At 39.1% G+C, this 25492-nt stretch overlaps 1 protein-coding gene across 1 annotated transcript; it reads left to right on the top strand.

The window, feature by feature from the left end:
• Positions 1-22815: 22815 nt before the first annotated feature.
• LOC139296117 (peptidyl-prolyl cis-trans isomerase FKBP1A-like) lies at positions 22816-25492 on the top strand. The gene is made up of 4 exons (XM_070918421.1): positions 22816-22982; positions 23092-23139; positions 23811-23923; positions 24546-25492. The coding sequence occupies exons 1-4, from the start codon at positions 22823-22825 to the stop codon at positions 24669-24671; spliced, it is 447 nt and encodes a 148-aa protein (XP_070774522.1). The 5' UTR covers positions 22816-22822; the 3' UTR covers positions 24672-25492.

Genomic DNA, 25492 nt, shown 5'->3' with positions numbered 1-25492 from the left:
TTTTTCTAATTTTATAACTTTATATTTTGAGGTTTGTGCACATTCTTACATTCTAACAATATGCACATGTGTCGCATATGTACATTGAAAGTACTGTTGGTTCCTTCCTTACCTTCTCCCCACCATAGTTTGAGTCAGCACGTCCTCAGTCAATACAGTACATTACATTACAGTAACAGACAAAGCTATGTGGAAATAACACAGGTTGTCCTATAAGTTCAAATCCATTTGTTATCCTGAGTAACAGGTGGTTTTTGAGGCAGTGGTCGGGAATGGAACGAGGAGAGATATCGCCATAGACGACCTCACTGTCCTGAATGGCGCCTGTCCCCCGTCAGGTTAGTGATGGCTGTAAACTTCAAGATTTAAAGTTAAAAATGAATGAAAGATGAAAATGAGTGTATGTGTGTTTGGGCGGGTTGTTCTGATTTGTGGGTGCATGTATGGTTTCACACTGTATGTGTATCTGTGTTATTCCATGCAGGTTTTTGTGACTTTGAAATGGACTTCTGTGGTTGGGTGAACAGCCCTCCAGCAGAGTTCGGAGTGGACTGGGACTGGCTCTCAGGTGAAAGTGATGGTCCGTTTATTCCAACAAGGGACCACTCCACAGATTCTGCTTTGGGTAAGTCACCACACACATACTTTGACTACCAGCATCGTAAAGAGTGTGGCATTTTGCAATCCACAAAATAGGGAACACATCAGGGATCCTGTGCTTGATACAGAAAAAACATGATTATTTTAACTTACAGGATAGATTCACAGTGTGTCAAGTCTGTCTGAAAACAATAGCCAGGTGCTGTATTAAATTACTCCTGTAATTATAGCCCATTAAGAGATCTCCTAATGCACTGTCAAAATAAGTGATGGGGGACAAAGTCTACTGCCATAAATCTGGGCAAATGTTTATTCGAAGTTAATATGAGGCTACAGCAGTCTGAGTTGGATATCCTCCAAAGTTACAGTCTTATTGATATATTAAATTCCCTCAAAACAAAACAAAAAGAGGCAATTTCACACTAAAAGTTCGGTAACTGTGGAAGAACTTGATTCGTCTGATGTGAAACTGAAATGATGCAGCTGTGTGCACGTGCGCGGCACTCTTGTCATATAATCTTCTAGAATATTTTATGTTTTTTCTCTCTATAGGCCACTTTGCATTCTTCATAGTTCGTCAGTCTGATAGAGAAGAAACTGCCCGACTGGAGAGTGAGACGATGGAAGCAGTAGACCGAGCTTGCCTGGAGATCTGGCACTACGCCCAGGGGTGGGCAGGGAATGGTGAGTACAGTCTTATCTGTTGTGTCAGTAAGCACTGATTTGGTCATTTGAATTCACCATTGTTAAAACTTCCCAACAACTTTTGGTGGAAAGTCTATTTTACAAACATTGTAAATCTACAGTATATTTCAATGCGTACATATTGAAACATGGTAATTTACTGTAAATGCTGTTAAAACTGCAGCCAAATGTAACTTGGAATGATTTCGTTTTAACTGAGAAGTCTAGACATCTTTTGGCTTGCAAATCTCCAAATCAAACTATTTTACTTGAGTGTCTTTGCTGAGATAGCAGCACCACATAGAACATAAAACATAGAGGTTACAAAACATACAGGCACACATAAAGTGAGTTATATATGAAAAGAATAATCAAGGATTACAAAACACATAACATCAAAATATATGAATAGAATAGAAACAGCAATGAGTAAACAATGAAAAGGAATATGAAAAGGGATATTCAGTTGATTAAAAATAAATACAGAAAATGGAAAAAAAAATGACCTAAAAGGGATAACCGTGATGATCACAATACAGTGTATTCAATATTTAACGCAGTGTGTAAACAGTTTGTAAAGAGTTTGATTGAGAACATATACTTTCAGACAGTGGGGAATAAAATAATTTTCTCAGCCTAAAAGCTACTAAAGGAGGAAAATGTATGTTAAAGGTTTAATGCTCACGGTGGTATAAGGACCAGTCATCAAGAAGGAGAAACATTTTCAAAACCTCTCAAAATCGGTCTTTTGAAGATGAGTTTTGGTGCTTCCAGGGCCCTCCGACATTACGCTGACAGTGTTTGTGAATGAGACCGCTGGACTGCGTTCTGTGTGGAATACGAATGGATATATGAATAACACCTGGATCCCAGACAGGGTGGATTACAGTGCATCAGGGCGTCACCAGGTATCACAAAACATATCATTTCATAATATACACTGATACTTTTTCTTGAGAAAATACTCCTTCTGAATGAATCAGTGCTCATTTCTAAATTAACTGTCGTCCTTCATCGCAGATTATTTTACAAGCCAGTTTTCTCAAATCAGTGGGAGGAAGTTTTGCCCTGGACGATGTCCACATCATCAGGGACAGGTCTTGTGATGACTTTATCCCAACCCCCACCCCAAACCCTGCCACCACAACCACCACTGCTCCTGCCTCCGCCATGGACTGCACTTTTGAGCGAGGTGACTCTGGGGAAGCGGGGGTTCAGTAGAGACTGTGAATGTCAATACATTTGTTTTGTACTCACAAAAACCACCTACCTTAAACTGAACTGATTACTGGCATGATTACATCAAGTCATGGCTTTTTATTTTTTTTAAGGGCTTTGATGAAGACACTTAAGATCTGTTTCAGCAACAGACCTAAAGGCTCATACTTACTCATTGTGTTTTTGAAATATAAATGTACAGTAGTGTAGATTATCGTAAAGTATCATTGTGAACATTTTTTAAGCTTCACAGCCTGAGTGACTCAATAACAGATTTTTTTGCCTAATTCAGACTCCATAATTTATTTAATAATAGATCTAATAATGTGAGCTTTATCTCTCCATTTTGTCGTGAATATTTGGTCCTTACTTGAGGCCAGTTGAGTAGTATTTGCATTTGGATAAGTAAATATTCTGTTGTCCATTTATCCCATTACATATTTTACACATACAGTATTTTAAGATTTAAAATTGTGTCTTGCAAAACAGGTCTGTGTAGTTGGGTCCAGGAGGTCAGTGATGATTTGAACTGGACTCTCAGTAGTGGACTTCAAGTGGACCAGCCATGGGATGGACCTCAGTATGATCATAATGTTGGAAATAATCAAGGTATTGACTGTTGATGATAATATAAGCACCAACACTGGAAAGAAACTTATGTAGCGAAGGTGGAGCTGTAAAGACGCATCAGACATCTGTGTAACTGTTGTACTGTATGTACTGGTCAACGCAGTGATTTTCTCCAGGGTAAATACATTGTTACTGTAGATACAGAAACATCACCAGAATATGAAAACAATTATTTTGATAAATGAGTAACTGTGTCATTTTTCATGCAAAAATATAAAACCAACACTTGTTTCCAGCACCTCAAATGTGAGTGAAATTTAGCTTTTCTCTGTTTTATATCATAAATTGAATATATTGGTGTTTTGGACTGTTTGTCAGCAATACAAGCAATGTGAACATATTGCATGTTTGGTTCTTTAAAAATGTGAGAAAAGCTACTTACATTTTATAGATTGAAATGATCATTATTGAAATCAGAATGATAATTGATAAATTTTATTGCTTTTCCACCTTTCAAACCATAAAACGTTGGCACTGCAGATGTCAATATGTGTTAATCAAAACTAACCAATGCTGGGTTGAATGGAAGCACTCCTGTGAACAATGAAGTGGACAGACGAGCTCTGATCTAGCGCCGTGATGTGTTTTCTTTGTCCACCAAGGTTTCTTCTTACTGTTGAATGGTTCTGGATCTAAAGATGAGGAGAGAGCAGTCATCTCTGTTCCTGTCATCAATCTTACCTCACATCATATCTGTGTTGGATTCTGGTACTACATGCTCGGGCCTTCAGTATCCACCTTGGATCTGCTGGTTGAGGCAGTATGTATCCTAGTTAGTACTACTTCAGACCATCTGTTAGAGGCTTTGCTTGCAGTGTTATTGAGCTATGATGACTTGCTTTGTTCTAGAAATCCTCTGAAGTGTTAGTCTGGACTCGCCGAGGGACCCAGAATCCAGAGTGGATTAATGCACAAGTAACCATCAGCATGAACAACACAACGCAGGTACAATTCAACTCAACCACATCTTGACATGTTTGCAGTAAAGCTCAACCAATGCTGGATTTTACATAGAAAACATAACATAAACAAACATAAGGATCCCTTAAATTTGTTTTTTAATTAAGTATGAGATTATATGTACCAATTTCTTGTTAGATACCATTATACTGTAAGATAATATCAGCAGATTTATCAGTAGGGCACAAATCTGTAGATGCATTTAATTTATTTCATGTTATTTATTAGTCTCCATATTGTACATGTATTCCTCCTTCGTCCTCAGGTAATGTTCACTGGTCATAGAAACACCAACAGTAAAGGATTCATTGCCATTGATGATGTTACAGTGAGGGAGGGGGCCTGCAGTAATCAGAGTATGTCAACACAGATCCACTATTGCCTGATGTTCACAGAAATTCAAAACATACTAGATATTATTACAACTTTTCTCTTTTTTTTTTACACCATTTAGATGTGTGTGGGTTTGATTCCAGCTTGTGTGGCTTTTACAACGATGTTAGTCATGAGGGTCGCTGGGGTCGCAAAAGAGGCACAAAATATCAGGTGGATCACACCTATGGAACTGAAAATGGTGAGAAGAAAACTGATGTGTGAATTTTGATTTGTTCATTGCTTTGGTTTGTGACAAAGTACCTGCTAAACTAATGCCATTCCCATCAGCCTCATCTGTACTTTGCGCTAGCATGGCTGTAGACTCTTAGTCTTGTTTGCACATTTGACACATTTTCATAGTACCTTGTTTTTACAATTCCCTTTGTAGTTATTCAATTCATAAAATGCAAATATCATAATTAAAGCTGAATCTGAAATGAGCAAAATTATTTTAAAAATCAGTCATGCTGTAACTGGGGAAAAAAAAAAGCTTGACTGCATTTGAAAACGCTATCTTTGCTGTAGGTTTCTACATGACTGTGATGATATCAAACTCTACACAGAATGAAGTAGCTCAGCTGCTCACACCTGAGTTCACCTCAGCTACAGACATATGTGTACGCTTCTGGTGAGTCCAGTGCTGCCATCACACACGTTTATACACTGTTGTCTGATGCAGATTTTAATGTTTGTGTGTGTCTACTGTATTTGTTCAGGTACTGGTTACCTGCAGGGTCTTCCAACATCCTTGCCGTGCATGTGCTGCGGCGCGGGGAGCTGGAGCCAGGTCATGCACTTTGGCAACGATCTGGAGCGCCCTCTTCAGGCTGGGAGGTGGCAGAGATCACTGTCTCCTCCCCTGCAAAATTCTACGTAAGCTGTTTTTTTTTTACAATGATCCCTTTATTCGCACTCGCTGCCAATCAAACTGTCTCTCAGTGAGTCACTAAACTGCATTCCTGATCAGTTCATGTCCTTCACCAGGTGGCGTTTAAGGCAGTCCATGTGCCAGGCACTAACTCTACAGTGAAATTAGATGATATTTCTGTGAGGGACGGGGCCTGCAGTCCTCCTGGCAGCTGTGACTTTGAGTCGGGACAGTGCACCTGGGTTAACATCCCCCAAGAAGATGGACATGACTGGGTGCTGGCCAGTGGAGGCTTCCAGGGTCCACCGACAGACCACACCACTCAGACCCCAGAGGGTACGACTTTAGACATACAATATGATAACAATATAATAACATAAACATGAACACACAACTGTAGTAGAAGTCACAATTTCACCCACAGATCCCACTAATAGGGGAGCATATCCCCATTATATATTACTGAGCCCCAGTAAAAGCATCTTTCAAGACAAACAAACCAACAAAAAGTCTTTATATTGTACACAACATCTCGAGTAAACATGGTGAATTTGTTGGTAAACTCTGGTGGGTGACGTTGGTCATTTTTCATTCATAACTAAAACAGCATATTTTAACATTAACAAAAGGTGAAATTACTATGTGTCTTGTGAAAGAGGTCACTCTTGGGGTACTGACGAACCCACAGATGATTATCATCCAATTCCACTCAGGTCTACAGAGCGTTTTAGCATCTTTCAGCTCATTGTTTTGGTTTTACAGGCCACTACGTTACTGTTTTGGTTCAGTCTCACTGCTCTTTTCCTGCAATTCGTCAAGTGATCAGAAACACAACTATAAATGCTACTGTTGCTCCATATCTGCTGGATTAGCTGACTAATTAGCCCAACAACTGTGTTAATGTTGCAATCTATGATTATTATAAGCAGCTGCTGTTTAACTGACATATTACTTATTAACTTCTCTTTTTATCCCTGACTGATGTCCTGTTGCTGACATTACCTCCTCCCTGCTCAATAAAGAATTTCCTTACATCTGTTTTACAAAAGGAACTTGAAACTGAGAAGGCTTCAAAATCATTAGAAATTATCATCTTTCTCTAATTAACAGAGTGTGAATAGTTCAAACAGCCAACATTAGCAGCACTGAGAAGCACTCACAGCTGATAATTTGCTCTTGCAATACATTTTATATTTTTATTCTTATTTTTGCATTCAGGTTGGTTCTTGTTGAGCTCATCACTTCACCAAAACCACAGCAGTCCAGCACATTTACTGTCAGAATGGATCCAACCGAGAGACACCACTTCCTGTCTCACCTTATGGTACCATATGAACAGCAGGTCAGCAAAAGAAAAAGCACCCTTTTCACAACATACAGTATGTGACAATGCAGAGGATGCACTTCATCCTGTTTAGTTTCCTCATTGACTTCCTCACGAAGTGTGCACAAATGTCATTTAGACATGAATCACCTGCCTCACTTTGTGCAAGACTAAGAATATTCTGTGGCAGAGTTCATTCTTTACACAGATCTGTTGTATGAAAAAGACCAAAATAGATAATAGTTTCAACCCAGCAACAACGGGAAATAGGATCCATGTGGAATATGATATATAATGTTTGTGTCACAAGGAAAGGAATAGTTCATGAATTTTGTTTACAACTTAACAACAATGTCCAGAATTTGTCTTTTACAAAGATAAAAAAAATGTTGGAAAAAAGAAATTGCAAAGTGAACAAATGCATTGTAGTTAAACTAACTTGACTGAAGCTGTTTTCATGTATCACACAAAAACATCACATTTGTCTGTTGTTTGTCAGTGAATCAGGGACACTGAAGGTGTACATGCGTCCAGGGCCATCGGAGGAAGATCTGATGCTCAGCAGTAACAGCAGTGGACGCAGCTGGACCAGGTTCTCTCAGTCTGTAGAGAGGAGTGAACCTTTCCAGGTAACCCAACACAGGCTCAGTGGTAGAAATAATAATAATAATAATAATAATAATAAAAGAAATAATGGATAATTTATCAATAATATTCACTGATTCCCTCAACGACCTCATGCTCAGCTGCTGATTGAAGCACAGACCAACAACAGAGGCTTTATTGCCATTGATGACATCAGTGTCACACCAGGCATTTGTCAAGGTACTGATATTGTCAAGGTACTGATATTGATATGATAATTAAGTAAAAAAATAAATGAAACTGTTTTCTTTTTCTTGTAGTAAATGAAACAAGTTTGGGATTTGTGGGTTGCTCATTTGAAAATGGCACATGTGGCTGGGAGGACATGAGCGTTGGCCAGGTTCAGTGGATGAGAGGAAGGAATGCTACTGAGAACACTGGACCCTCTGTGGACAACACAGTGGGCACTGAACTGGGTAAGGCCACACACTAACCCCTCTTATACTGCCTTTATTTACAATGGGACAGGTTATCTGCAGAGATTCAAGTCTTGAGGCCACTGATACACCAACATAATCTGTGTACAGTATACAAGTCTGCCCCCCCCCCCTTCATAGAATGGGAAGCAGCAAGACCTTTTAGCCATTTGTGATCATAAAAAAAGATGTTTTGGGTATTATAATGAGAAGTTTGTTACGAGGGTAAAAGACACTGAATATGGAAGTGAGTTGTCTTTTGTGTTTCCCCTTTTACAATATGTATGGTGTTAATGCTGCCTGTGGGTAGTGTCAGCCACAGTTTCTACATCCCCGTCCTTGTTTTGTTCAGGCTTGGGCTTCCTTGATTTTAATGTTTTATACTAAACATCAAATCTACACTTCTGTGATTTATTACTGAATTATGCTGTTAGGTCAACTGCCATCACACCTACAAATATAATGCACATTTTAATTAAGCACCACCATATGTCCCTATACTGCTTAAACCTCGAAAAAGGGGGTAAATCCACAAATAAGCTCCGCTTCAACTGAAAATTAAGGAGGGTTATTATGTTTATGCTGCATAACTGTGAAAAAAATATGCTCCCCAATTCTCCACCATCATGCTAAAACCTCCTGGTATCACTTTTCCACTCCATGTCAATTTGGTGGCTCTACCATTGCTTCATATTTTCTACTGCCATGGTTTTACACTACTGACTGTGTATAGAAAGAAAAGGGTAATGCTTTGGGTTCTTATCTGATTCTTCCAGGTTGGTACATGGCAGTGGAGTCCGACCGAGGAGAACAGATGAGCCCTGCTGCCGTGCAGAGTCCCACCATGAAACAGGCCAGCACCACCTGCACACTACACTTCTACTACAACATGTTTGGAGAGGGTATGTTTTGCATATGTGAGTGTATGTGTGCAGCCATTACAATCACGTCCTCTTCATCTCTAACTCTGTACATTGTTACAGACATAAAGAAGCTGAGTGTGCTGCTAAAGGAGGGCTCCAGGACAACCACACTGTGGTGGCTATCTGGTAACCATGGAGATGTGTGGCATCACGGTGAGGTAACGGTTGGTCGAATCCCTCCGGACTTCACCATCCTGTTTGAAGCCTCCAGGACTTTCACCAAGCCTGGACACATTGCCATTGATGACATAGATTTCACCAACTGCACCCTGCCTGGTAGGCTACCGGTTTTACCTGCGCACTGTTATTTTCAAGCTGATATACATTCATGAAATATTTTTTGGTTTTCCCTTTCAGAACCGCAGCCTTTGTGTCCAGAGAATATGTTCATGTGCAAAAACAGTGTGTGTGTGGAGCACAACCAAGTGTGTGACTTCAGCGATGACTGTGGGGATTGGTCTGACGAAAACAACTGTGGTGAGATATCGTCATTAACAACGGTTAAATATGTTAGAAATATTGAATGTGCTGGTACAGTAAACTCATATACATAAAGTCTCTGCACACTATATAGGTAGTATACCCTGTATGCTGCAAAGATTTACAAATATCCAGCAAAAGTTAAAAAGTAGAAGTTAACATGACAGTTTGATCATTAAATCACTGATTCTGGCTCATAAACAGAACAGTTTTTATTTATAGCTGGATAATTCCTGATTTGTATGATTTACGTTAGTGGAAATATAATAGTATCTGATCTGAATTTGAATTTATCTGCATGTTTGAAATGTATTACGCATTCACAGAGCTCTAACAATAAATCAATGGACAGAAAATTAACTATTTTTATAATTGTTTCAGTACTTTTTCCAGCAAAAATGCTAAACATCTACTTGTTCCATTAGAGTAAGTAGAGTATCTTTGGGTTTTGGACTGTCTGACATTAGATATTTAAAAATGTCACCTTGGACTCTGAAATTGTGATTAACATTTTTCACTGTTTTCCGATGTTTTATAGACCAACTGATTAATCAATTAATCGTTCAAATAATGATAATAATGGAAGTAACTGTTTGTTGCAGCCCTACGCATTCACAGGTTGATCTTGCTGTCTTTTACCTGGTAATATTAACAATGTAGAGCAACAAGGTGTTGTGGAGCGCTGCAGTTTCGAACAAGGTCAGTGTTTTTGGGCGGAAAGTGATGTGGACACACCTGGAGCCGAGTGGACGCATCACAAAGGACATGAAGCCTGGCCCAATCATGGTCCGCCCAGGGATCACACCCAAAACTCTGCTGCAGGTATTTGACTCTCTGAGCTGCTTGAGATAATCCTTGTGGGTCTGAATAACTTGATTAGATGGTTAATGTCCTTTAATTCATTTTCTTCTGTAATCAGTAATGCTGTTTTTTCTAATTACATTACACAGGTCACTATGTCATCCCTGGGACTCACCTGACTGGAAAGGGCCAGACGTCAGAGATTCTCTCCAAAACCTTACTACCCAGCTCCAACTGCACTGTGGGTATACATAGGTGCATATAGCATATGCCATTTTGAAGTGTTCTTACCAAAGAGATGACTAAATGTGTACAAGTCGACATGGATGGCATCCTGACACGCTGACAAAAATGCGGTGCTTTGAGCTAAATGCTAATGTCAGCATGACAACATGCTCACAATGACAATGCTAACATGCTGATTATCAGCAGGTATAGTGTTTACCATGTTCACCATCTTAGTTTAGTGTGTTAGTACTTAATGCAAAGTACAACTGAGACTGATGGGAATGTCCACTGTAGATTATTAACCACTCTTGAAGGTTAATCATAAGACTGTTCAGCTTATTTAGATAAAAGCAAACGATTCAATCTTGTTTGTCTGTGATGATACTTGTTGTATCCGTGTAGGTGAGATTCTTCTACTTCAGCCTGGATGACGCTGCAGCCAGACTGACAGCCCAGTCCAGGACTCTACGGTCTGGCAGTGATGACACAGTGTTGTGGCTCAGGGAAAACTCACAGAGTTACAGCTGGCAGAGAGCAGAGGCCACATTCTCCTCCTCAGACAATAGCAAGGTCAGTGAGGACACAGACAGTTGTTAGACATTAAATAATGTGAGCTCATTTATAAAAATGTTCTCAGATTGTTAACTCTATCATATGAGAAAGCAAAGATAAAATGAACATTGTTTAAACCTGCTCTGATCAATATTATAATAAGAACAGTGGGTCAAATGACTACATGTGAAAGCTGTTGCTCATAGTCACAAACTCGCAGAGAATTATCACCTCTGCCTTTCCCCATAGCTCTTCAGAGCAGCATCTTTCAGTTCATTGTTTTGGTTTTGCAGCCGATAGCTTTACTGTTTTGGTTCACCCTCACTGCTCTCATCAGCGTTGTCTTCAGCTGTGTGCTAACTTGTCAGCTTTAAACGACTGAAACCTGAGCTACAAGGAGAGTGAAAGTAGGACTTTGATTTGTCAAGTGGCCAGAAAGAGGACTCAAATTAATGCTAATGTTGCTCCATGTTTGGGCAATTTGTTAATAAGCCTTTGTTTGCTAACAAGTGCCTCCAATTGGCCAAAACTATCATTAATGCAGATTTGAATAAAGTCATATAAATGGCATTGATAGTTAAAGAAAGCAGTTTTAGCTTTTTGTACAAAACTGAACAATTGGACAACATCAGTATCACAAATTTGGCCTTGACTGTGCTTTGATAATTTGTTTATCATATGTTTTATTACGGATGTTTCATAATAACAAAAGTAAAAGGTAGCAACAAGGTCAGAATGTAGTTTTTTTTCCCCCTCTCAGATCGTCTTCAGATATGGGCGAGGTGACGGTCGCAGAGGGCTGGTTGCGCTGGACGACATCTCTTTCTCCAGGGGGTGTGTATTTGACCCTGACAACAACAAACTGCCTGACACATCACCCACCTCTGCCCCACCTACACCCTCTAACACACCAACCTCTCCAGCTACACCCTCAATCTCAACGACACCAACCCACTCCTGTCAGGTAAACTACTTGACATAATAGCTCATGGCTACAAAAAGCAAGTCTGTGAAACATTAAGTAATCCATGCCTGTAAACCTGTAAATCCATAACTACTGTCCTCTTTCTTTGGTGTTGCAGGATAATGAGTTTTTCTGTTGGCGGTCAGCTGGAAAAGTGTGTATTCTGGCTACATCACAGTGTGATTATCATCCAGACTGCCCCCAGGAGGAGGACGAGGATGGCTGTGGTGAGCTGCATGTCGCATTCACTGCATCAGTCTAAAACAGGCATTAGAGGCAGCCAACTGGGCAGTACAATTCTCCCATTTTGTCAGCAGTGTCTTATAATAACAATTACATTTTTGCTCAGGTGGATTCATTAGTAGGCTACTAGATAATAAAATAGGGCAGTAAGTCTCTCTCATTCTTTTAAGTAGGGGAGAAAGAGATAAGTTGAGGACATGGGTCAAAATGACACTAAATTAGTCATGTGATCACTGATTGACAAAATGGCTTTTTGTTGTTGAAATACTAGGTAACCTGATTAGCTGTATGATGCAGTTTTTTCAAAATGGTGGCGGTGAGGTGAAACGAGTCATGGGGTACCATCAGGAAATTACTTTGCTTTACGTCAATCTAACAACGCTTCATATTTTATTTTAATACACTTGTATGTGTGTATGGTATATTCAAGTTGTGATGACAGCTGTGTTTGGCCAAATCTTGCAGTGTGTTTTTTTTTAAAGATAAGATAAATCATTACCAAGTTACATTTTAGAAAAAGGATTGTGCTGGTGTTACTAAAAAAGAAGAGTCAAAGTAGATGCTGTAAAGGACTGAAAAAGAAAAAAATATATATTTATATAACCTTTATTTAATCAGGCAATCAGTATCTATTTTGCAAGAGACTTGAGTACAGCAGTAAAACTAGAACAGTGATAAGACACACAATAAACACACACAAGCACATAGCACAGCATCACAAAGAATCACACACATCTCTAAAAATGTTCACAATTAAACATTAAATTCATGAGACTGTTTTAATGTCCTTTGTAATTCATTGCATTTATACGTTTTAAAGTACTGGAAGTCTTCAGTATTTATTCGTGTGATATCAAGAGTTAGTCAGTTCTGAGATCTGATGATCCTCTGATGATCTGTAGTTTTATTATTCAAGCACAGACATGATGGTCGATACTGTGTTAAAGACCACAGAGAGGTCAACCTGCCCAAACACATGACCACGTTGTTATACTTATTCCCTATTAGCAAGATCATTTTCTTTTCCCTGTTGCACAAAATGTCATAAAACATTTCTCAAAAACATGTGATTCATGGGTTAGGTCCAATATTCACCTCCCTTTTTTCCCAGCAGTATTACTCACGTCCTGCCTTTAAACTTGCAGGTCCGTGCACATTTGAGAGTAACCAGTGCCGATGGACTGACACCAGTGATGGACAGAGCAGGTGGCAGAGACAGAAAGCCAGTAACAACACCGAGCCGCCCACTGATCACACTACAGACACAGGTAACTTTAGTGACTCTTATATTTTATAGTATATTGATTTTATTGACCCACAGGACAAGAATTGAAGAGATATCATGTTAAGTGACATGGCCCTGAAATGTTCATAACTGTACTCTTCCCTCAGCAGTTGAATCAGCATGTTTAAGAATCAACTTTGCTGATTTAGTTTCCCTCGTTCTCAGGCTACTACATGAGAGTGAATTTCAGTCAGGGGTCCACACAGAGTGAGGCCCAACTCCAGAGCCCCCCACTCCCACCTTCATCCCCCTACTGCCAGATTCTGTAAGTGACAACCATGACACTGATGGCCACATTTCTCTTATCATCATCCCAAATGTCTGTCTGTAGAATATTTGTTTTGATACAGAGTTGAATATTTAAAGTATGAATTGCTCAATGCTCCCCACCCGCGCCTGTCTTTCTACCATGCAACTCTCTTCCCAATCCAACACTCTCCCCTTCTTCCTTCCTTCTTTCCTAAACGCAGGTTTCACTTCCACATCAGTGCAAGGAGTGCTGGGTCACTCAGAGTGCTTATGCAGCAAGCTGAGGCGAGTGAAGCAATCCTGTGGTCACGCAGTCACAACACTGTCTCCCACTGGACCCCAGAGCATCTGCCTCTCAGCCTGCACCACCAGCCTTATAAGGTGTGCACTCGGGTATCCGCTGAACAGTTACACTTTAATCCTAATGAAGGGGACATACAGACAAGTGACATATTAAAGAAACAAAACTATTAAAGTATAAAATAAAGAAGCTTCCATACAGGCCACCAGGGGTCACTGCATGATTGAATCATATAATTAGGATATGGCCTTCACCGTCACCAGATCTCAATCCAAATCCATCGTTTTTTTCTTTAATATGTCACCCATCTGTATATTCACAATGAATGGAGATCTAATGAATAAACATACATTTAGAAGTATGTATATGTTCAATATATTTTGGAAATTATATATTTTGCATGTATTGCAAAATATATCAAGTAACGCTACTATTGTATAGTGTAAAAAAAATGCCATATACAGTATTTTTGATATGTAATATATTGCTAAATATGTATGGAAATACACTCAGTTGCCAGTTTATTCAGTACATGTTACTGCCTGGCTCATAAGGCCATGACAAAGCAGAAGACACACCATCTTCAAAGATTAAATGAAGCAATTTATTAAGAAGAAAATGGTAAAGCAAATGTATAACAGTCAATATTGTCAGTAGTGTACTGTGTGCATGAGGAGGAGGATGGTGTGTGAACTGCATTACATTTTCCAGAATATGTCCATGTACAGGATGTTTGAAGTTCAGTGCAATGTCTCCTTTGTTTTTGAGGACATTAATCCTTCGAAAGCATGAATGTAATGATTTCTATTCTTAGGTTTGGTTCAGTAGCATGAATAAAGTGGGTCAGACGGACACTACTGCGGGAGATCACGTTGTTGCTGTGGATGATATCTCTTTTCTGAACTGTGAAGAATCCTACCAACCACCAGGTAAATAAGGTTTCATCCACATTACATGTGAATTTATTGGAAGTGAGTAGTAGTGGTTTGCATCGTACATTGTCTGCTTTGTAAAAACCTGCAGGAGAGAGCATTGGGGGGAAAAGTTTTTTTAATTCTGAAATTATTTTTCCTTCCTCAGCTCTGTCTGCCTGTGGCTGTTCTTTTGAAGATGGTCTGTGTGTTTGGGTGCAGGGGGCTGAAGATGAGCTGGACTGGCTCAGCAGGTCTGGTCCCACTGAAACCCCCAACACCGGACCTGCAGGAGACCACACTACCGGCAAAGGTCACTTTTATTCTAGACTAACTTAACTTATTCTAAGACAAGCACTCTCCTAAAACATTATACAAATAACTGAATTGTAGTGTTGTGCACTTATGAATTACATTTAGTACCTGAAGTACAGACAGACAGAAAATAATCTCAATTACAGTCATACTGGTCATATCAGACCAAGTAAGGCGTTAGCAGCAAAAACCCCAGAGTGCATTGAATTGAACAGTGGTGCTTTTTATTTCTTATGAAGATTATGTTATATCTTTTATACTGTGTCGCTTGAAATTGATAATGTGAAGTTGTTACAAACATCAGCCAGCCTATGATAGTAAAACATAATTACTTATCAAACTCTAACTTCTTTGTATGGCAGTGGTTCCCAACCTGGGGGCAGGACACCCCAAGGGGTCACGAGATGAATCTCATAAGATGATACAAGAAAAAACAAAATTCTTCCACCTAAATTTTACTTCTTTTTACACCTTTTCTCTAATATTTTCTTCTTTTGTGAAATGCTGCTTAGTTTCACCTCTTCACGCCTCTAAAAAGTCACTCTTTGCTTGAACAACTCGCAGCTCACAGATACATGCAACCTGTGATAAAGAGTTGCAAGTACACATTTCTTTGTGTTAAAGGGTCGAAAGAAAGAAAGGCTTAGAACTACTGTTATTGTTGTTTGACAGGGATATACCTTTTCATCAAGAGTTCCCCACCAAGTGTTAAAGGAAATATGGCCCAGCTGAAGTCTTCACTGCTGCCACCTGCTGGTGAAAAAGGATACTGTTTCAGATTTTGGCACCACATGTTTGGAGCTACTGTGGGCTCCTTGAGGATGCTTCTACAAACAGCGGATCCCTTCCCCCAGAAGAAAACATTGGTAAAACATGCATGAAATTAATTTAGTTTACTGTATCTTTCACCAAGCAAAGAGATAACAGAGGTTTGTGAAGGCCCCATTTTTTTCATTAATAATTGTGTGTCTGGACACATTACTTCCCTTTACTAAAGTGATAGAAAAACAGCTTTGAGGTTGATTGAGAAATTTTTGTGACTGTTGCCACTTGGTTTTCTCTGTTAATATACTTTTCACATAGTTGTGAAATGCTGATTGCAAAATAACATTAATGCATTGTATAATGAGTGCAAGCTGCACAGTTTTAACGCCTACCACGGTGTTGCAAAAACCTCCTCACATCCTCATTGTGACGAGTGAATCAGCCTCCTGACTTTCCTGTAGGTGTGGCAAAAATCAGGAAATCAAGGGGATGAGTGGCTGCTGGTGCAGATACACGTGACCCTGCAGAAAGTCCACCAAGTGGTTCTGGAGGCTACAGTGGGAGGAGAGGCTGGAGACATAGCCATCGATGACATCTCCCTCATCAGTGGACCGTGTCCTGCCTCTGGTAATAAGACTGAAGAAATCACAGAAACAAAACTGGGCATTTAACATGTTAGTTCAGTTGACTAGACTGTAATTTTCTAGCACTTTGCCGACTATTTTAAAGAGATAAGAGTAAGAGTTAAATAGAATAACTGGGAAAAGAGAGAGTCCATATTAAAATGATGAGTCTGGCTATTTTGTATATTTTTCTTATTGTCAACAAATCCCATGAAAAGTCCAAACCCAACAATGAATTGATCCTACTAACATGTATTGTCTGTGTAGCCAAAGCCTGAAATATCTTACTCCTCTGTGCCATAGAGCTAAAACACATCTATAATACACACTGTTGCACTGAGTGACATGTTCCTTCATTAAGATCAACATGGGCACTGTAGTTTATTTTCAGACACCATCCTGCTGCCATAAATACTCACCAGTGCACCAAATCTGCAGCTGACAATAGTCCCAGATAAATGCACAATTTCCTCCTGTTTGATTAACGTTGAGTACAACATGATTACAAATTAAACGCTGTATTTTAGCAATATTAAGTGCTAAACTTTGAGTTACCATTTTTACTCTTTGCAAAATATATGCATCATTTTTATCATGGATTCCAAAACATTTTCTTGTAGATATGTGTGACTTTGAGGAGGGGAGCTGTAACTGGCAGCAGCAGACCACCGATGACTTTGACTGGGTCAGACAGTCGGGCTCCACCCACAACCCCAACACCGGGCCAGACAGTGACCACACCACCAACACACCCACAGGCCATTACTACTACGTGCCTTCCTCTGCTGCTGACCGCGCCGGCCAGACCACTAAAATGTCTTCACCGCTGTACCCTGCAGGTGAGACACACTGCGTCACATCCAGACTGGGACAAAACAGGTAAGTAAGGTAAATGTCTTAATAGGGAGGACACCTGATTTAAGACAATTGACATTTACAGTGTGATTGTAGGGTTGGACCCACCAGTTCTCTTTTCTCTGCCCAATGAATTGGCCTTTTAGTTTATTTACTTTACTGTTTATTAATTAATTGACCTTTTGCTGACACTTTTCTTCAGTGGTGGTGGAAGTATTGTGATCCTTTACTGAAGTAAAACTACTAATAACTCACTGTAAAAATACTCCATTACAAGTAAACCACTGCATTGAAATTGTTGCTTAAGTATAATCAGGAAAATGTACTTTAAGTATAAGAAGTAAAAGTATTCAATGCAGTAAAATGTTCCGTTTGACTGTTGTACTGTACTTATATATTATACATTATCATTAGATTATTATGACTCATGCATTAATGTAAAATAAGTATTTTACTGTTGTGGTGGAGCTAACTTTAAACTATTTTATATGAGGCTGCAACTAAAGATTATTTTCATTATGGATTAATCTGCTGATTATCGTCTCCATTAATCGAATGATAGAACCAATAGTCCAAACCTCAAAATTATTCAGCTTACTCTAAAGTTTATGAAGTAAAGTTGTGCTGCTGTGTTGCAACACACTCTGGATATTCTCTGTGATATTTCAGTCATGGAGTCACATTTAATATGGTTTTCCTTCCTCTGGCCCTTCAGGCAAAGGAGCTTGTGTGCAGCTGTGGTACCACATGTATGGCAGAGGAATGGGGATGCTGAATGTGTACCAGCAAAGTGAAGACGGGACGCAAGCTCTGATTTTCTCTCAGACAGGAGACCAGGGCCGACTGTGGAGGTTCGCTCAGGCTTCACTTCTCCCTCAGGTTCAGCCTTACAGGGTGAGTCACAAACATCTGAACCGAAACAGTCAAGTAATAAACATGGACAGTGGTGGGAGATAACTAAATACATTTCCTCAAGTACTATACTTAAGTACAATTTTGAGCTGCTTGTACTTTACTTGAGTGTTTCCGTTTCATGCTACTTTATACTTCACTATATTTCAGAGGGAAATATTGTACTTTTAGTTCACTACATTTACTTGACAGCTATAATTACTAGTTACTAAGTAAATATCACCACCCCAAAGTATCTAAAAGTGGTTAAATAACAGTCCATGCTATTATTTATTCATTATTCAAACATAACATAACTCAAAGTAGATTTCCATCATTTTAAAATGTCTTCATTCCCTTCGATAATCACTGATTTGATCCTTTGAGTCTAAAACTGTGTCAAAATGAGACTAGAATGTGATCTAATGAGACTAAGATGATTTAAAGTATATATGAATATTTACAGTAGGCAGTTTCCATCGTTACACGCTTTGTGTTTCAGCTCGTAGTGGAGGGAGTGAAGGCTGGCCCCACCCAGGAGGGAGACATGGCATTTGATGATGTTCAGCTGACAGACGCTCAGTGTCCTCCTCCCGGTTATTGTGACTTTGAAAGCAACATGTGTAGCTGGAGCAACCTGGGAGGAGGAATCGACCAGGAGGACTGGCTCCGCGGCAGAGGAGCCTCCCCAAACCCCAACACCGGACCCAGTGTCGATCACACCACCAACTCAACACACGGTAATGATACATACTGTATACGTAACTCTGGGATTCTAGGTTGACTTAATCATGTCACGGAGTCTCGTTATTTTTGAGTGATCTTGTGTCCGCCAGGTTACTATCTGTATGTGGACAGCTCAGTGGGCGAGTGGGGAGACATGTCTTTCCTGGTCAGTGATGTGTTACAGCCGTCCACTAGAGGTCACTGTCTCATATTCTGGTACCACATGTATGGCAACCACGTTGGGACTCTCAGAGCTTACATAAATGACAGGTAACTGTTAGTCATTAAACATGAACCTAATAACATTTTCAATACCTCAAATTAAATTTGTGCTGTTCTGTCTCATAGAAAAATGCATACAGGTGACAATGAAGAAGGGATCCTTAAGTGGATTGAGACGGGAAACAAGGGAGACAAGTGGCAGGAGGCCCGTGTGCCTATTAGACATAAAGAAGCATTCTGGGTAATAATGAGCTTATAATAGGTTTCATTAAAATACATTTTTACTTAAGTGTTGCCTTTTAGTATTTACTAACAGTTACAACAACTGTTCTTATAGTCAATTTAGAGCAAATTTCAGTCACATAAAAGGCAAAATTTCATAGAGTGTATAAATAAGTGTTATTAACGCATTAACCAGTAACAGCATAGTTTACTCGTGGATTTTCTGCTTGTTGTGCTGAATTTAAACTCTCTCTCTTTGTGTCACAGTTTGTGTTTGTGTATCAGAGGGGGATGAACACAGGTGGGGACGTCGCTCTTGATGACATCACCATCCTCCCTGGCAGCTGCTACTCAGACCCCCCCATTGACCCTCCTGCTGATGATGATGGTAACCTGAAACTCTCCATAGCTACTTCAGTTATTCTTTAGCTGTGAGGTATTTTACAGGAAACAAGAAAGAATCATGTCCTGCTATTTATGTTTTTCTTATTAATTGCTGGACAATTTATCTGGCAAAACGTGAATTATATCATCATCATCATTACAACTCCCTGACTTAAGGGAATCTATGGGTCATAATGTGCAATAATGGGACACTGCATACAATATACACAGACATGGTCATCGAACATTTTGAATTAATTTATTATTTATTACACTTACCTGTACTTCAGCTTGTCTTTTCATGTGATTTGTTGAAAAATACAGAATATTGCCAGCCTCATCAGTTAACTCTTTATGCAAATGCTTAAACGTAAGGGATTTTTAAACCTCAGTGCAAGTGGGAAATGTAGTGTACAAAGAAATGTATGTTAGAAAGGAGTCGATGTCAAATGTTGTGCTCTCATCACGTCTCTGTGTGTGCAGATATGTTGTCCGTGGGCCTGGCAGTTGGTCTGACTCTGCTGGCTGGAGTCATCATCTCCGCCTTCCTCTTTATGCTGAACAGGAAGCGTAGTACAAGGTACACAGCTGTTTAAATACATAAATAATTTACATAACGTACATAAGAACCCTGAAGAATGCAGATTTATGTTGACACATTTCTGCTTGTGTGTCTCAGGAATCAGCCGACAATTATGGATAACGACGAGATGAGCCAGAACTCTGTGTTTGACCTCTTTGACTGCAAAATCGGTGTAAGTGAGCTGAATTCATTAACAAAACATCTTTTCCAGCCTTCACAGAGTTCAGATGATAAAAAAACCCATTTGTTTCCTCCCAGGGCACGCAACATGGAACTGAATCTGACTTTTCCTTCTTCAACAATCTGTATGATCCGTCGCGGCATGTAACCGATCACAACGTGGCCTCATCTGATGCTTAGTCCAGATTAATAACTAATAAATGAACCTCAACCAGTTTCTAAATGATGTCTGTGTTCATGGAGATATTTGATTTCCATTAAAACTGTTATTTACAAGATGAGATATTGATGTTAGCGTGGCATTTTGCTGAGAAAAATGGGTCCGAGGATGTAAAGGCAGTTCACAAAGAAAGTATCATAGACCCTTTTAGTTCTAATAATGACAACTGGATTATTAATTATATGAACGTACTTATTGCTTACCTGCAAATACCAACAAGCAGAGTAACACACCCCTTGACTGAGGATTAGCCTACGCTGTACTTTGGAAATGTAAACTCATTTTTATAAAATGGAATTTAACTAACATCCTGTGATAATGTTCTTTATGTTGCTGTTGAAGTGGAACCAGCAGAACCAGTTCACCAAGTATTTACCCTAAAGCTTTTAGTGTTGTGGTTTTAAGAAACCTTCACATTGTAAAGATGACCATTTTTCTGTTCTGTTGATCATGTTGTGACAGAGCTGAAATGACAACTTTATGTTTTGTTTATAATGTTTGTTCATGAAGTATATATTTACAGCTTGATAATGATGATAAAAATAAATAGTCACATTTGAATTGCAGCAATGAAAATGTATAATGAGTATTTGTTCACAGTAAATGATCAATAGTGACTTTGCATGTAAAATGACAAACATGTAATATAATATGCAGATAAAGCGTCAAATCCTCAGTTCTTTCCATTATTTGATGATTCTTTTTCGTCTTTAATTTCCAGGGCCAGTATGTATAAAACTCATCTGTGGAGGCCCTATAAAATGTTTTTATGTGAATCAAATACATATTAAATTTTCTCTGTTTTTCCATAGAAAGAGAACACAGAGGTCGGCCCTAAAATGAAACATCAACATCAAACATTAACAGTTTACTGGCAGGTTTATATATTTATCATTTTAATTTGCCATTGCCTAAACCAACTTTATGTTAAGTAGTTAAAGCTAGCTCCACCTCGACCAACTATGACAGTAAACTGCTGCTTATGCATCACAGGAATGAGACTTGGCCGGTTGAACACATCAAGACGTGTAAGAGGAACAGCGACAAGCCTCAGCAGCAGTAACTTAACCAAGTGGCATGATAACTTGCTATTGAAATAGATTTGTGAACAATATTTCTTGGGGAAAGGTCTGGTGTCTTTGGGGTATTGTTTTTGTTACCAACATACAAAATCATTCATAAATGTTGCATCTCCCAACATTATCTTAGAAAATATGGAAATTGTGCTGATAGGAACTGTACCTTTTGTAAGAATGATTTAGAAAATGTTTCTAATTTATTTTGGCAGTTGCAAATAAAGTCATACATTTGAGAAAGATTCATGTAATATTTTCTTACTCGCAAACTTTACTCTCAATTTTGAAAACATGATTTTTGTTTTGAAATATTACAGTAATTTTGGATTGTTGTTTTCTAATCAATTTGTACTGACATATATATATATACAATATACATATACAATACTGAATACATAGTTCCAAATTTCCCAATGTCAAATCTTGTCTGCTATTTTATTATTTTTATGAATGTATACAATAGTGCTATTTCTCTTTCTCATTATAAGAAAGCTAGGAAAACATAAAATTTATGTCACAAGCATACGATTTTTGTAAACTGTATGTGCGAACATGTGCTCAATACATGAAATGTATCATGTTCAATAAAGAATATGAAAGTAAAAGAAACCAAAATGGATAACCACAGATCACAGAAAAAAACATTCGCTGCCGAGTGGTTTAGTCCACTCCATACAGTAGGAGTGGACTAAACCATGTGTACATTTCGAGGGGGGTGGGTGAGGGACCTTGAGATGCTCAACTGTTGTTTTAGATACAAGAAATCTGTCAAACAATGTATTTAACCAACAGTATTAGTAAACTTACAATGCTAATAACGTAAAATGTAATAATTTTCTATCGATAAAAACAAACGTATCATTTTTGAGTTTTTAAGGACCCTCCCCACTTTGCCGCCCTGGTAACGTCTCATCAGTACAACGCCCCTGCTACTGTCCGAACTCTTTTACTTGCATTAGCTACTAAAAAAAACAACTATTTCTCACGTTTTTCTCTTTCAGACAAGCACCCACATGCAAACACACACTCATACAAGCGGGCGGGCGGGCGGGGGGGATGACACACAGCTTTCAGCCTGTCGAGCCCCCTCAACCACGTGAGACATGTTACACTCAACGGCTTCATTGAACCAACCAATCCCGTTTCATGTCACTAAACACACAATCACAGTGAGGGCTCGTGCTCCAGGAAGTGTGAGAGAGAGGGAAGACTACTCGGAAAGAACAATGGGAGTAGAAGTCGAGACCATTAGACCAGGAGACGGTAAGCATTTTATGTATATATTGCAGTGACTCGGTAACTTTAACATATGTATATATATATATTTCCTTCTCAAAATATATCAGTTTTAACCCATATTTTCCCCTTTCAGGAAAGACATTTCCGCAGAAAGGACAGACTGTTAGCGTGCACTACGTTGGTAAGACATATTTCATTAATGACTGGTCAAAGAGTATTTTGTTCGTCCACTTTCATTTAAAATAGAAAATATTACCCACTCAAATGTGAACGTGTGGTCGATATTAAATTGAATCTTGAAGAAATAGTATAGTTTTGTATCTGGGAAATAGCTTATTCGTTGTCTTGCCGAGAGCTAGTCGATGGGCTCGGTGCCGCTCGTGTCTGTACGGTAATATGAAGCTGTACCAGAATACCGTTAGCTTAGCCTTAGAGGCATACGGCTAGCATGTCTATGTCCAAAGTTAACAAAATCAGCTTACCAGCACCCCTAATGCTCTCCAGTTAAGATGTTATATCTTGAACATAGTTCAATCCATACAAAACCAAAGTGTATAAATTCGCCAGCCTGAACTAGGCTAGCGATTTCGCCTCATTTCCAGTCTTTGTGCTAAGCTAAATTAGGCTAACCGTGTTATGGCTGTAGCTTCATGTTGAATTCATAAGACGGTAAGGTGGTATCGATCTCCTAATCACAAAATGTCGAACTATTCCGTAAAGAGTTGAAATACTGCGTAATTGTGTGCACTTAATGTATTATGAAGTGCAACAAAGCACTCGAGAAAAGTCTTAACTTATGTAATCACAGAGGGCTAACAAGTTGTGTTTTTTTCCCATGCTGCTGTTGAACAGGCACCCTGACAAATGGAAAAAAGTTCGACTCCTCCAGGGACCGGGGATCCCCCTTCAAATTCAAAATTGGAGCTGGCCAAGTAATTCGTGCTTGGGATGAGGGAGTAGCTCAGGTAAGGAGAGGGACTTTAAAGGGGCACTTCACCGATTTTACACATCAAGATGAAAAATTGTGCCAGGACTGAAACATGATTGAAGTGTATTTTTTTTTTTAGGTCTTCATGTGCAAGACAGTTGCGCTAGAATAACAAAACACCTGCACCACCTGCAAAGCATGTCATGGTTATACAAGTTGTCCCATACAGCTGTGGGCCGTCAGTACCAGAAGCACTGACATCCTTTTTTTGATGAATCAGTTTCAGCACAGAGCAGACAGGTCAGCTTATTGATTCATCGACACCTGCTGTTTGTTTGACATCAGTCTGACATCTGCTGGCTAGCCAGAAAAAAATCGACTTTGTAACAGAATGTATGAGTTTCAAATTTGTAACAGTAAGTATTAGTTACATAAGGTGGGCAAGAGTTTGAAAGATGTGACCATTTACCAGACAGGGAAACAAAACAAATTACACTATTGACTTCATGAGAAATGTAGTCCAGCAACTTTATGGAAGTTCATTACCAAATCATTGGAGTACCCCTTTTTAACAGAGATGCCAAAAAACAGATCAGCCAGTCAATATGAAAACTGTATTATTACCTTTTTATGCAACTTGCTCTTCGCCTCCTCCACAGATGAGCGTTGGCCAGCTGGCCAAGTTGACCTGCTCGCCGGATTTTGCGTACGGCAGTAGAGGATACCCACCCATCATCCCAGGAAATTCCACTCTCATCTTTGAAGTGGAGCTGCTGGGCTGCTGAGCTGTTCAGTTGAATGTGGCACTTCGGAGTTTCTCATTCCACCCACATCTCTGACACTGATAACTGTTTAATTAAAGGTGCTGTCAGTAGCATTTATAAACATGAATAAATCATTGTTGAAAGAATCCTCATATCTTGGTGTAATTGAGACAAATGACAAGTGAGACCAAACTTATGCCAGCTGTACTGTTGGTGCTGAAATGACTCTCAGATCCAAAAACTTTAAAGGAACAGTGCGACATTTTGGGAAATATGCTGATCTCTTCAGGATGTATGTGGCCTCCATTCTTACATTTGTCTGATGAATCTTAGATAGCACAGACGATAAACAAAAATATTAGAACGACTAGTGTGCTGCTGAAACAATCAAACAAAATTGCCACCAAATCTGAACCAGTGGCTCTAAATCTGCATATATTAACTTTTTTTATTATTGTAGTGTCTCAAAAATAACGTAGTAATGATTATTAATGTCATGAGTACACACGAAACACCTTTTTAATGAAGTGCTTATTTGGCGACAGTTGACACAATGTAAAGAAACACTTCATATGTTTGGAAACAATGATGGCTTATGATTACATTTTTCATCCGAACCTGTGTTGCCATTTATAGTATTAGAAACAGGTTTTGAATCCTGTCCCTTTTTCTTACCATATTCTTTGCTCTATTTGTCATAGTTAAAAGGCCTCACATGTCTTTGTTTTGTGGCATCATGCTTAACATACATTTTGGTAATGTTTCATTTCTCCTGTGTCATCCATTAGAAATTGTTTTATTTGTGGGTATTGCATTCTTGCATTAAAACAAAATACACAATA

Source organism: Enoplosus armatus, chromosome 14 (genome assembly GCF_043641665.1).
Source record: "Enoplosus armatus isolate fEnoArm2 chromosome 14, fEnoArm2.hap1, whole genome shotgun sequence".
NCBI classification, from domain to species: domain Eukaryota; kingdom Metazoa; phylum Chordata; class Actinopteri; order Centrarchiformes; family Enoplosidae; genus Enoplosus; species Enoplosus armatus.
This window is presented reverse-complemented; position numbering and strand designations above follow the sequence as displayed.